Source organism: Pygoscelis adeliae, unplaced genomic scaffold (genome assembly GCF_000699105.1).
Source record: "Pygoscelis adeliae isolate BGI_AS28 unplaced genomic scaffold, ASM69910v1 Scaffold106, whole genome shotgun sequence".
Classification (NCBI taxonomy): domain Eukaryota; kingdom Metazoa; phylum Chordata; class Aves; order Sphenisciformes; family Spheniscidae; genus Pygoscelis; species Pygoscelis adeliae.
The window spans coordinates 974,840-989,808 of NW_008824939.1; the positions used below are offsets into that span (position 1 = coordinate 974,840).

At 37.2% G+C, this 14,969-nt stretch overlaps 1 protein-coding gene across 1 annotated transcript in view; it reads left to right on the top strand.

The window, feature by feature from the left end:
- Nucleotides 1-14,969, top strand: part of SLC4A10 (solute carrier family 4, sodium bicarbonate transporter, member 10) — a 125,704-nt gene that overhangs the window by 97,973 nt on the left and 12,762 nt on the right. The window contains exons 15-20 of the mRNA XM_009325384.1: nucleotides 5,881-5,986; nucleotides 8,838-8,999; nucleotides 9,242-9,355; nucleotides 9,868-10,029; nucleotides 12,791-13,042; nucleotides 14,330-14,398. Coding sequence (XP_009323659.1) covers nucleotides 5,881-5,986; nucleotides 8,838-8,999; nucleotides 9,242-9,355; nucleotides 9,868-10,029; nucleotides 12,791-13,042; nucleotides 14,330-14,398 — 865 coding nt within the window. The remainder of the gene's footprint in view (nucleotides 1-5,880; nucleotides 5,987-8,837; nucleotides 9,000-9,241; nucleotides 9,356-9,867; nucleotides 10,030-12,790; nucleotides 13,043-14,329; nucleotides 14,399-14,969) is intronic.

A 14,969-nucleotide genomic window follows, 5' to 3' on the forward strand; every position in this document is an offset into this window, starting at 1 on the left:
CCAGAACCATGCAACTGCCATCATTGAGTTTCACTGCTAGTTTCCTTTTGTTTCTTGCCAAACTCTGGAATCCAGAAATGATTTTTCTTTATTCCATTTATTCTAGAACTTCCCTATGTCTGCCCAACCCAATTGACTCATTTTTCTCTTTTTTTTCTCTTTTGAGCCCGGGGAGTGGCCACCTTGCCTCATTCTTTCCTACTACCCATCCCCTCCACTTTGGGAACAGATGTCCTTGTTAAGCAATTCTCCGCAGCATTCAGTTTGTAGTTGATAACTGGTCTACACAATGCCTTCAAAATCTAGAAAGGCTTACATAAAATCCTTGGGTGGTTTTGTTACGGTACATTTATGTGTATTGATACACTAGACCTGAACAATTGAAACTTAAGCTGACCATATACTTAAAGGGGGCTTATAAAAAAGATGGCAGCAAACTTTTTAGCAGGGCCTGTTGCAACAGGACAAGGGGGAATGGCTTTAAACTAAAGGGGGGTAGATTTAGACTAGGTATAAGGGAGAAATTTTTTACGCTGAGGGTGGTGAAACACTGGCACAGGTTGCCCAGAGAGGTGGTGGATGCCCCATCCCTGGAAGCATTCAAGGTCAGGTTGGACTGGGCTCTGAGCAACCTGATCTAGTTGAAGATGTCCCTGCCCACGGCAGGGTGGTTGGACTGGATGACCTTTAGAGGTCCCTTCCAACCCAAACTATTCTATGATTCTATATAGGATTATAGTATATTATAGTATATTATTTCTGAACCAGCATTATACTGAATCTCTTCTCCTCAGGTGTATGGTTTTTTAACTTTGGAAGTGGGGTGAAGTGACATCCTAGAACTATTTCTCAGTGAAAGCTTTCAGATGAATTGTCAATATCCCACATAATTACACTACTTTTCTGCACATTAACTTCATAAAGACCAACCTTTATGAGTGACAGACAAGGTTAACAAAACTACAATGTGATTATAAATCTGTTTTCTAGTCTTACCACTTGACAGAGCAACGTTCTTCTCCTCATGTGCTATCCAAAGAAACCTGATTCTTTGAGATTTCTTCACTCTAACATCAGTTCCCTCCCCTCAGATTTATCTCTATCAATGTGTGTGTGAAATTGTGCTGCTGAGTGCATTGTCTAGGTACTTTTATAGGCTTTTCTGTTTTCCTCCTCAACTTCACCAACTAAACTATATAGACTTCTAACTTTAGAGAATATATGTGGATGCCTACTGATGTTCGTGATTGTCAGAGATGGACTACTTAACTTAATGACTCAATGGTCTAATTCAGGATGGCAGATCTCATGAATAAATGAAGAAAAAATCTTGTCTTGCCATGACAGCTGTGCTTGTAAAGGGTTTCATGATACTGAGAATAGAACTTAACAGACAAGTCCATTTCCCATCAGTATTAATTATTTTGTTTCCAGTCTCTTCTCCACTGAGACTTTGATTTTGTCTTTATGAATGTTGACATGAGAAGGAATAGGGTAAATATAATGTCAGGAATACACAGGTGTTGTAGGTATGGGACAGCAGAGAAGTTGTCATCTGTGATATTGTTGTCCCCTTCCCATAGCAGTTGTTAGACAAACAGAAGGACTCTGCGAGTGCCCGTAATTCACATGAAAATGGCGTATTTGGAGGCAACCTAAACATGCATAGCATTCTGCTATTGATGTACTTTTCTTCAATCTTGTAAATGTAGCATGAAGAATACATGTGCATATATTCTAATACCTTACTTTTAAAACAAAATTAGTGATGTTACCTCCCATTTCATACCATCATCTTATTCTGTCTCTGTTATGTCATCAGTGCACAGCACACTCGTAGAGCATACTGTGTGTCTTAGGGGAAAAACTTCCTACTCATATTACCAAATATGTGCTCTGATATTCAGTGAGACATATTGTTTAAACAAGTACGTTTCGTAACTTCTTTGTCATACTTGCATGTTGTTTTTTAATAATATAAATAGTCCTATTGAGCAAATCTCATTCTCTATCTTAAGTGAGCCAGAAAGAGGTTTTGCCCTTCTAGGAAGGGGAAATGGTATGTTGGCTAATCATGAAGAAGCTGCAGTTGCATCTTTTATAGATCAGATCCTTAACTAGAATAAATAGGTGTAGCTTGCAATATGTACGTGCTGGAAAAATAGGAGCTCCAAAACAGTGCCTTATGAATCAGATAAAATCATTAATAGTAAGTGCCTCCTAGTTTTGAAAACAACATGCTTAAAAATGGCAACTGCCTAGGGGTGAATGGCCATGAGGCTTTCAAAGGAGCAAGAAGCTGCTGTTGTCAAATCCTAGCTCTGTTCTTTTAAAACAGGGCAAGTTGTAGGAAATGGTGCACACAATGAAGTTATGATGGCTGCCTCAAGTTAATGAAATTTATGAAATTGAGACTTATGAAACAAAAGCAAAAAGAGCTAGGAAAAATGTGGGGAGGCTGGGAGGACAAAGAAGGGAAGGGGGGTGCCATCAGTGACCTATACTGTTACAATTGGATTGGTGCTGAAGGTTTATCTGAAGTCTTGATCCTCCTGTAAAAGGGAGAGAGGTACTGGCTCCAGAGGACACCAGTTTGTCAGCCAGTCCTAAAATATATTATTTCTAATCTACCTTTGTTCCTCATCCTGATTTGCCAGAGATTTCTTGAGCACCTTGGAAGATGTAAAGGCAATAAAGACTCCTTGCTCTGGTTATTTTTCTAGAGAGCAGGTTCAGGCCATTATTTTTCTGTTACTTTCTCCTTTTGTCAGTTCTGATCTTATGACAGTTCTCCTGCAGTTTCCTGAAGACTGTCATGTCTGAAATGATGTATTAGTCTACCTCAGATTTATAAGCCACTTTGTAATTGGCTGTAATAGGCTGTATTAGATGTTTAAATACTCTAGAAGAAAGCAAGCTCCACTGATTTCTGCTTAGTTGCAAAATACGGACATTTTATAGAAGGGAGTGACCTGTGACTGGGTATCTAGTGCCATTTTAGATCTCTTAGCCTCCACCTGCTGTGAAAACAAAGGCATGAGTCACCATAGACCCTGTCACATATGTGCCAACCCATCATGGATGTCACAAATACTATGGGGTATACAGGCACCCATGTTTAGACATCTGAATTGCTCCTAGGAGATGAGAACGTCTTGCAGTAGCCAAAAGTGTAAAGACGCAAAAAGAATTGTTCTGTCATCAGTGTGATGAAATGGGTGTATTGTGAGATTGGCAGCAGAGATTTTTTTTTTTCCCCACTATAGTGACACCTATGCTTTTGCTACCACAACCAATGTCAGATACTTCCCTGCCTATGTTCTAGCCATGAAAAAAGCAGTTTCCTCCTAGCCATGATGAAAGAGAATAAAATGAATCATTCTGTATCTTTTAGCATAACGAAGATGATTGCTGACTTCTTATCACTAAAAGGCATGGGAGTACGTTGCTAAGTTGGTACTGTATTTGGAGCTGAATGTTGCTTAGAAGATATACTTGTAGGTATATGTATAGTCTCTTGCTCATTGGTAATAGCATAAACTCCACATAGATCTCTTGTAGTGGGCAAGTGCTCAGCACTTCAAACAACTTTACAAGAACTTAAGAGCATTTGAACCTCCAAGAGGCAATACATTTTTACTTATTCCAGCCTTCTGAGTAATATTTTATCAAGAAAATAGAAAGATGTGTTAGTGGTTAATAATTCGGTGTATTTTACTTTTTCTTCTGAGAGCTGACCTCTCAGAGTAAAAAATGGCAATGAAAGAGACTAAAAGTTTCAAAAGATTAAAGTAGAAAGCCTTATTTCACTAATGTGAGTTTCTCCTTGCAGGTCAGTTGTGTTGGGAAATAGTCATCATTGAAGCAATTATATCTGTTATGAAATGTCACATTTTGGTAGATAATCTTTTATGTTCTGGGGCTGAATGGTACCTCCAATTGTGTTTTCTGCGCTGGACAGGCAGTGTCTTACTATCTCACATTTCTATAATGTTAAGCAATTAGTGTGATGCTGGAAGACAGTTATGCCATGATACAATCTCACATCAAAATGTCAGTGTTGCCAAAAGGCATATAATACTGAAAACAATGTAATGTTATATATGTCAAAACACTGAGGTCATTGTTTGAATGATCATCTCAGTAGAAAGCAGGATCTGATCTTTACAATTAGGGCCAAATTCTGCACCCATTCAGTGACAAAAGCTTGGTGCAGGGTGATTTTGGTCTGCATGGGTGGAGCTTGCACAAGTCACTTACTTGCTGATAAACAATCTGCTGTTGGTAAATGCCTGTGAAACTTGGTAAAGGCCAGGCTGGAATGCTGTGAAGGAGGAAAGTGGTATTGATATAGAAATAAACAGGGCGATGATCTCATCTGAAGGTGAATTACTTGAGCTGTATTAAACTATAGCTTCAATTGTCACGTTTCTGACTAAGGAAATAGAAATTTTGGCTTCTCTAACTTTTAAATGTAATTTTGCAGTTTGCAGCAAGTGTAGCTCTACCATGTAGTGTTGGTGACATGCACAGTCTTCCCTTCTAGTGAGAAAGTGACTGTGATTGAACAGCCCACGTTACCTTGGCCTACTGTAATCAAACCCCAATGGGCCATCGCCCAGCGTCTGGCCAGTCTGCAATCAGCGATGGACATCAGGGTGCAGGGAGCTCCTGTGCTCACAGGAAACAGTAGTAACCTGAAATAGCCACCTCTGTATTGTTGCATGAACATCAAATACTCCCTTATGATAACATAGACATACTGTTTGTTGACTTTATTATGCTACCGTAGCTCACTAGTAGTTGATGTGCTTCATTTAACCCATTTTGTAATATTTTAAACTGCATTGAACACACATTCATTCTGCACTTGGGGCCTGATCCAAAGCATTTTAAATATGTTTGAAAGATCCAGTCTACTTCAATGACTTTTGGCTCAGGCCCTCTATTTCTCTGAATGCTGTTGCTTTTTTTTTTTTGCTTTTTGTTCATGGGCTGTAAGGTTTTTTTTCTTTCTTTTCTAAATAGCTGCATTTAAAATAAAAGCAAGGAGTTGCACAAAGACAGCCTGCATCTCTCTCTATGTATATATTAAATGCAGCTGTTGTCACACGTAGAGTATTCTAATTGAAATACTGTGGCACTATTCTGTACTCATAATGTAGATGGTAGAATTTCTTATACAGAAAATATTACAAATCTAGATGAGAATTGTCATTTTGTGGAAAGATAAACAGCCACAGAGAAAATAGATGGCGTAGCTAAGTGAGTAAACTGATATAGAACTGGAATGCAAATGTATGCTTAATGGCTCTCCACTCTATAGTCAGATGTTATCGTGTCCCCAGCTACTCCTGAAAACTTTAGCAGAAGGGTGAGTACAGAATTTATTTACAGCCATCATAAGCACGTTAAAACACTAGCAGGATAGATAGTACTATAGATTTTTAAAGTTGAATTAATTTAAAGAGAACTGCAAAGCACACTTGACATCTTGGAACCTACAGGGTATCCTACATATTTTGAAGGCTTTGTCAAAGAAAAAGCCTCCCACAGTTGCTTCAGAGGCTTTAAAGACTTAATTTTGATTTTAAATTACCTATTTGCAGTATTGTCCTCCCACGCTGCCTCGTCACGTTTTGTATGTTAAAATACACAATTTAAAATGAAAAGCATGCTTTTAAAGCAGCTGTGGGGAAAGAAAAAACAATGGACACAAAAGTTCACAGAGCCTTTGGTGCTGGACTAAAATTATCATTTGAACTAAAATTATCTGGCAAAGTAGGGCACAATTTCAATATGTCATAAAGTTGATAATTTGGATTAATATGTGATACATCTTTTATTATTACAGAAAAAAATACTATTTTGTCTTTTCAGTTGCAGTTGTGTGGAACCAGAACATCCTAGCAATAAAACCTTACGATACTGGCAGGACTACAATATATCTGCATCTGATGTGCCATGGGGGAACCTGACTGTGTCAGTAAGTGAAATATTGGAACTTAATAAATAAAGGCATAAGCATAAATAATTTCGTCTCTCCTATTGCAGCAAATATATTGAAAAAAATACCATGTTTTTTCTGATCATATTTGTTCAAATAAAGCATAAAAAATACTAACAAAGATTAACATAGACTTTGTAGCATTATCTCCTTTTGTAAGCATTTTGCAGCCTTTGATAGTACACAATAAAGCAAGTATGTGCGTTTTGTGCCCTGCTTTGGAAACTTCTTGACACACTAGCACAAGAGTTTGACTGAGATTAAGTCTAAACATGTCAAATGACAACGGATTTGTCCTAAATTCTGCCAGATGGCAAAACCAAAGTTCCCTTGTGTAGAAAGCATTTATTTCCCCTAAAACATTCTTACAGCTGTTCGGGCCATAAAGGAGAGGAAGGGGAGAAATTTTGTAACATTTTCTGTTCAGTGACTAAATTTGTCTCTTACGTAGGCCTTCAGTGTTATGTATGTCTTAGTTGTGTAATTTTTTTTCGGGGGGGATAGAGTGGGGGTGGGGGGCAAGGTACAGACAGTTTGGGGAGCTTGCATGGATATGTAACTTGTTTCTAAACGGTACAGTTTTCTAGGTTTAAAGGATATATTACTTCCGGTTTGCCTTTTTTAAAGCAACATTTAGAACCTGATTAAAATGTCGTATTGAGATCAGGCCGCCACTTTTTCTCAGAAATGGATCATTCCATTACACAGTCAAAGAGAATTGAGTGCAAAAGACACCTCTCAAAAATACGACTGAATTAACCCCATCGTAGGCATAACCAAATGAAAAGCTTAAAAGCCAATCCAGTGGACCATCTCCAGCAGATATCATTTTTTCTTTCGAAGGCAGGAACGCAGAAGAAGTGGTGTCCTCCTATCATGAGTTAAGCAAGAGCTGCCTTCCATGACTGCTCTGTCTTGATAGCAAGGACTGCTCCTCAACTCTGTTGGTGTGGCAACAGCAGAAAGAAAGTTGAGAACTGCTGGCCTGAGGGATTCCAGCAATCCAGAATGAATATTCTCAAAATTGCAGCACACTCTAAGAGCATCTGTGCAGGGGCAGACGACTCCTCTCACTTTCTCAGATCTCTGACAGTGTTTTTCAGAGTACATTTGCAGCTGAGGAGATTTAAAATAACAGATTTTGTTTTAACTATAAATGTAAAAGACCGGCTGCATTATATAAAACCCTTTAAAACTTCTGTAAAAGCTTATTACCGAAACTTGAGTTTACATGGGTAGCAGTATAAGTGACCGACTTTTCCCATGAGTCCCTATAGTTGTCAAAGAAATAACTGAAATTTTTCCTACTTTCATGTATTTATTTCTTGCAAGCATCATCGGGAAACTTCAATTCTCCTGTTCTAGAGAATTGCAGTAGAAGATTAGACCTAGTTGTCTCTAAATATTTGGTCAGTCTCACCCCACTGTCTTTTACACTGTTGTTTCTTGTGTGTGATTTAAAAATTTCAAGTTTCTGAAGATCTAGATTGGCATTCTCTCTTAAAAACAACAGTAGGACCAACAATTTTTTTTGCTATCTAGGACAAAATGAGTGTGAGCAAAGTGTTTATTCTGACGGTGACAAGATCCTTTTCAGTAGGTATATGATGAAATTCATCCCTGTGCTGTGCCAACATCAAGGTCTAGCTCAGGCCAGAACAAGTTTTCTGTTTGATGTCCCAGAATCTTGTGAATTTCTTCGGGATTTCCTGAGAATTTTTTTCCCCATCTAAAATCTTTATTTCATCAGTCAGAAGTGCATCATAATTATTCCTGGTTTACTGCTATACCAATATAAAAAGTTTTGCACTCCTTTGTCTCACAGTCATCAAATAGCAACTGTGTTTTTTTTCAAGCCAGCCTTTGTTCAAAGCCAAAGTTTCTCATAACATGGCAGGCCACAGTATTGTGGCGTGAGTCTGATGAGCCAATGACCCAGTTCATTTGATACTAAAAGATCCTTATCTGGCAGGATATTGCTGCCTGGAATCTCTGATTCTGCATGCTGCGTTTCTTTTTGCTTAATATGTGTGGAGGGATTTGGGAAGGAGAAGGAAAGGATTGCGAGTCTGGAGCTTGTAGCTCACATTTTTAGAGCTACTCTTTATTTCTCCACTTGTTACCTTGGAACAAGTATGATTTTATATAACTAAGGATGGTATGGGAGAATTACTAGATATGTTTTCTACTGTATCTGCATATTTGATCATATATTATATTGGATAGAATTAATGTTATAGATTTGGGGTTTTACTGGATTTTATCAGCTCGCCTTTTTAAAGAAAAAGATAATTTGTGGAATGTGCTGCCACCATGTGGTATTAAATGTATTGGTCTCCTTTTAGGCTAATACTGTACATTCTAAGTAGCTTTTTCTTGAATTGCTTGGCCTGTGAAGTTAAAACAAAAAATCAGTTCTTGAGAATACACTAGGAGCAGCCTTTCTCTTGGTAGCTTTTGAACTTTGCTTTCCTCTCTTGGAAAGAATCAGGAAGTGCAAATCTGTGTTTGTAAACAGAAAATAAGTAAGTGTACTTGTTCAGTTTGAAATAAATCTGGTTTTATATTAATGTCTTTACTTATGGTATGTCTTAGTGATGTCATCATTTAATACTGGTTAAAAAAGAGATTCTTTTCAGGGTTTGAGTGTTTCCATGCAGACTAGATACAAACGTTAGGAGTTTTAATTTTTAAAAAAATAAATATCTAAAAATGACTTTACTATTCCTAGTAATATAATCTGCTTGCAATTTAGGAAGGTAATTGGAAAAAAAAATCAATATAAGCATGGATATTTCTCAGAACAATACTACTTTGCTCTCCCTGATAGGAATGTAAAAAGTTTCATGGAGAGTTTGTTGGACGAGCCTGTGGTCATCATGGCCCTTATGTTCCTGATGTCCTCTTCTGGTCTGTCATCTTATTCTTTTCTACAGTAACGCTATCATCCACACTGAAGCAGTTCAAAACTAGCCGATACTTCCCAACAAAGGTGTGTGCCATTTTTTTAATTCAAAAGTTGTCATTAGTCACATGTAAGCATGAATTCCATCTGCATTGCAAATTCAGCTAACTGCTGGTGAAGTGGACACTGCATCTTTTCTCTGTTAGAAAATTATACCAGAATAAGCATGGTTTTAGCTGTAAGCACAAAATGGCTTGAAACAGTGAGGAAAAATCATAAATCACACATGGATGTTTTAGTTAAAATTGTCGTTTCTCTCAATATCGTAGGTACGATCTGTTGTCAGTGATTTTGCTGTCTTTCTCACTATTTTGTCCATGGTTTTAATTGACTATGCCATTGGGATTCCATCACCAAAACTTCAGGTTCCGAATGCTTTTAAGGTAATTTGTTGATAAATTGCACTGTCTTATTATTTTGACAAAGTAGTGTACTAGAGTGGTTTATTTATTTATTTATTTTTTAATCATCAGGGAGTAGCGATACTATTCTGAATTTTTCATGTTCACCAAGTACTGTGCAACCTCTCTGATTAGTGGCCCATGTAAGTGAGCCTCTCCCATCAGGCCCCTTCATGCTTCCTAGTGTCTTCTGTGTGAGGGCCAACCTGGCTCAAATTACCCAAATCCTAGACTACTGTAATGTTCTGGGGCTCCTTCCAATTTCTGGGCTCATTGTATCAAATACAACCAAGTCTGTAATGTCCCAGATGATTTTATTATATGTAACTTCTCTTTTTGATATCGTAGGAAGTTTAGCATTTTTCTGTGCTCTTATATAGATTCATTTTAAAGGAAATCATATCCTAGTAATGTTTTTGTATGTATTCTTGTGGAGTTGAAATGTAAGTAATCCTTAGAGTTCTGACTGGTCATGCATGTGTCTGTTTTTATAGCCCACCAGAGATGATCGTGGCTGGTTTATTACTCCTTTGGGGCCTAATCCTTGGTGGACAGTGATAGCTGCTGTAATTCCAGCCCTGCTTTGTACTATCCTTATCTTTATGGACCAGCAGATCACAGCTGTCATTATCAATAGAAAAGAACACAAGCTAAAGGTATTCAGTCAAATAGTTATATTTTCACTGTCGTTTTCTGCTTCAGGTTATGTAATGTACCTTCATCTACTTGAGTATGTTAATTTATTTTATGTTACATAGTACCCCTTTAAATTGTTATGCTTTTTCTCTGTTGGTCTGTGTAGTAGCTGTGCCCTGTGTCAGTGATTCGCTCCCTTACAGAAGCCTTTATGAATGTGATTTGGAACAGAGATTCTCAATCAAGAAAGTGCTATCCTCTATGCTTTATTAGAAGTATGATACCCATTCACCTAAAGAAAAAAATCTGGAAGTTAATAATTTCCTTAAGTACCATAATATTAATTGCCTCTTCAGATATTGACAGTGTTGTTCTACTGGATTGGATTTTGAAAAACTATTTGGGGCTTATTTTGTAATATAAGATTTTTTTTTTCCCCCTCTCTTCATCCTTCTCTGTGGTTCTAGCCATCCTTTTTTTTTTTATGCCCTTCCTATCTTAAAACTGAGCTTTAGAGGCACAATGGGTTCTTAAAACAACATAGGACAACTTCCTGCTCTGTTCTCTAACACTTTAGTTGCCTACAGATGGAGAGAGAAAAAGGGACATCACCCCTCTGAAAAACTGTTGGGCAAAATCTAGAAGCAGGTTTCTGTACATGTATATGCAGCAAGCTTAGGCTTTTTTTGACATACTTTTAATAAGCAGCAATCCAATCCCAAGTTGCTTTAGCAAATGCATTTGCAACCTTCACTTTGCGCTGCCTCTTCTTGGATGATTGTGACATTTGATATGTTCTTTTTTTGCCCTCTTTGTCAGCCTGGCTCTTCATGTCAATCCATAGCATTGCATGTGGTTAACTTGACAGATGCAGAAATTTGCTGCCAAGCTTTGGAATGTGTTTTTTCAGCACTGGCATCTGGGAGTCAGATGGTCCTCCTGGCTGCCCCCTTGTCTTGCTGCGTTTTAGTTTTGCTGGGGTCTGGTGTAGCATCACCTGTTGCTATGCTTCCTTTTCTTCCCATATGTCAGGTTCCTCAGATCATGTATGAATGTGAGGAAATGCTCTCGGATTCTGTATGCATTAGCAGATACATTCCTCATAAATGTGTCAGAAGGTAAAAAAAGGTGTCTCTGTTAGGATTTAGAATTAAACTCTTTCTTTGAGTGCATTGTGCATGTAACTAATATCTGAGTTTGACACATCTCCGAGTTTGTCAAGATGTGTCTTGGAGATAAGACTCAGAAGCACTTTTGGGGAGTGAGGGAAGGTTGCTAGAGTTGGTTCTTTTCATTTTCTTTACTTTATATGAATTCCCCTTTTTAAATAATGTAAGCAAATAAGATGGCATTTTCATTTCGATATGTGGCTTACATTTTCATAAACCCAGACGCTTCCCATTTTAGAAGTAAAAGTTGTCTTCAGAAAGAAATGATTTGTTTGCTTCCAACTCGTTTTCCCCTCTTTTTTTATACTTCCCATAGCAAATTCTGAATAGTGCACATTTCAGCTTTTGGCAGTCTCTGTAGCAAACCCTTCCAAGTTTAGTTTAGTTACTTTTTTTATGTCAAAAGGCATTTGCATGGGTTTACAGGCAAAATTATGGTTCAACATATTCACATTGTTTGCATGAACATCACTGTTCTATCAGACCATGACATTGGATTTGTTGCCATATTGCAAAATTTTGTGGAGATAACTACCTACCTGACTTTTTAAAGGAAAATAGCTTGAGCTCCTGCTTGCAGCTGCGCAGTGGTCCTGGATACTTACTAAAATTGAAAAGAAATATCCCTCTCAGCTATGGAAACAGATATCTAAACAACCAAGCTTGATGCAGATCATTGGTCATTTTCAAGTGCAGGTTGTATTTGCAGGTTTTTAAATGTATCTAAGATTTGACCAAAGAGTTTTATCCGCTACTACAAAAGCAAAGCAACATCCTCCTGTTGGTAAATTTACAGAGTATTTGACTATTACAGAAATGATCCAAACCCAAAGGTTTTGTACTGACTTCTCATATGAATGTTTATGATACTACTTTTAAGTATTGAATAGGGAAACCAGTAAAGCAGTACCCGATGATGAATATTATTTTATAGTTTAATGTATAGCTTAATGATAGTTTAATTTCTCTTAATCTGTTCTTAGATAAGATGACAGTATGTTAGTGAAAACTTACTACTGTCCCGTGCTTACCATTTATAAAAACTTTCAAAGGATCGATGTGGTTTTATGGCCCTTTATAGCATAAACTGACTTTGCAAATGTTAACTTAAGAATTTTTGTGTAGGAAAGAATCAAAATACATACTTTCCGCCTCCTGTGTAAGGATGGATGGAAGGTCTATTAAGATTAGTGCAGTGGAAAAGTTGGCAGTGCAGCTGGATGTTCAGCTTACTGTTATCCACAGAAGAGATTTAGTTAAAACAGAAAATGTATGTATTTTCCATTGTCTTACTAGTATCTCTTTTATAAGCAGGAAAGGTATTTGGTGCCCATTGTAAATTGGATTTATGATATGTACACTTAACTCATAACTGGAATGAGTCTAATAACATTAAGTATTTCTTGTGAACTAGTAGGAATTCCCCTTAGATAACCGGTTTGCCATCGCTACTGACCCAACCTGGATAACACATAGAAGAAAGCGATTTTTTCCTACAAGTCACAAATTTTTTAATTGTCTCTAACTGCTCATTAGGAATGCCTGCCAGGAGTGTTCTCCTTAATTCAGATGTCATTTTATATCTTCTTGCTGTCATTACTTTTTTTAACAGAAAGGATGTGGATACCATCTCGACCTACTCATGGTGGCAGTCATGCTTGGAGTGTGCTCTATAATGGGATTGCCGTGGTTTGTTGCAGCCACTGTCCTCTCTATTTCCCATGTGAATAGCTTAAAACTGGAATCAGAGTGCTCCGCTCCAGGGGAGCAGCCAAAATTTCTTGGAATCCGGGAGCAAAGAGTCACAGGGCTCATGATTTTTATCCTTATGGGCTCATCTGTCTTTTTGACAAGTATCCTGAAGGTAATTTGGGGAAGTAAGGAAAAGCTAAAAAATACTGCACTGCACTGAACATTTCACTGTTGTTACTGTATTACTTAACGAGTGCCCTTTCCAGGCACATTACTAACTAGCATAATGTTACACAATGATAATCTAAAGTGGAATTCTAATTTTGCATAATAAAATGGCTAGGGACATCTAACATTTTTAAAACAAAAACCTTGTGATGAAAATCTGGCCTGACTGAAGTCAAAGGGAATTTTGCCACTGACCTGTAGTATATGAAGATTCACCCTTTGTCTATACTTTGGGCGTATGGCAAATTATCATGAAATAGTCTTGCTAAGTTATACCAGTAAGTAAATTTATTTAGAAAATTTAAAAACATTTTGTGATTTCTGGATAATTTAAAAATATTTTCACAGTTGCAAGAGAAGTTCTGTGGTTCATTTCTTGGAAATGCTGCCTGCATACTCAGCACAGCTCACCAGTGTCCTGAAACTGGGTGTCTAGTTATATGCATATATAACACCATCCATATACATAACACTTACTGTTTTTGAGAATTATCTAGCCTCTGTGAAATCAGTGAGAGTTTTGCTACTGGCTTCAGTAAGACCAGTATTTAGACTTGCATGTTGTCCCAGTGAAGTCAATAAGCCTTCAGAACTTGTACTTCCCAGTAGTATTTTATTAAGTATATCATAAAACCTTCACTTTGAAAACACATAGAACATGCGTTTTGTGTATTTAGTATTTAAAACAGACCCTTATCTATGGAAATATTCCTTTACCTACACACTGTATACTGAGAGCCTGAACATTTAAAATAGACTCTTACAAAATCCTTCCATAAAGGTCATTCACCCATTTTTAAATGCTTACAGCACAGAACATTTCTTTTAGCAGTATGAAGTATTTTGTGTCTGTCTTGGAACGTTTTTCTGAGGATTATAGCTTTACTATTCAGATGCTCTCCTGAGCAGTCTTTTAAGTAAAGAATTTAAGTATGTATCAAACACTTTCATTTTTCATATAGTTCTGTTAATTTTATTAATAGTGAATAAAGTATATTGTAATAACTGGCCATGAGAGGAAAATAAAACTATAGAGCCAAATTCTTCTTTTGCTTTATACTCTGAGTAACATTATTAATTTGTAATTGAGTGACTCTGAATTTACAACTTGTCTGATTAATGCAGGCATATGGCACTTTGAATTTCAACTGTTTAGAATGTCTTTGTAGAAGCATTTGAAATTGTTAAATGGTATTTAATATGCTCTTCCCTTTCTCTGCTTGTTGTGCAGTTTATTCCTATGCCAGTACTTTATGGAGTATTTCTTTACATGGGTGCTTCCTCTCTAAAGGGAATTCAGGTAAAATGGATTTATGAAGAGTTTAGTCAGCATTTACTGATGATGCTTTCTATAAAATGGGTAGCTATTTTTATTATAGTATTTTATTATCTTTTCTGTATAATCTTAAAGGAATGTTACCAACCTTAAATTCTTGAAAGTGACTCACTTAAAAAGGAAAATGGATTCTCTCTATTTAGAGTATTCCCTTTAGGTAATGTGCTCCAATTTTTTATTTTTTAGGTGCTGATTTTTCCATTCTCCCTTGTTATCAAGGGATTTTTGGCTGAGCCTAAAAACTGAGTAACAGCTATCAGGATCTCTTCCCTCTCCCCTGCCTCCTTGTTCACTTGCTTGCCTGCTGCCTGTTTAACTTCCAAGTTAGTGCCTTTGTAGTGGTACGCTTGATCTTGAACTTTGCCTATATGAGGCTTTTGGCTAACTTGCCCTAAAACTAACATAGGTGAGATTTTGAAGATATTTCCTGTGCAAATAAATGCCCCAGGCAAGGAAGTGGAACTGTTGCAAGTCTCATGCTTAATTTCTGGCCTCAGGGATGAAGGACAAGTCTAGTGGAAGGGCAGCATTCCTG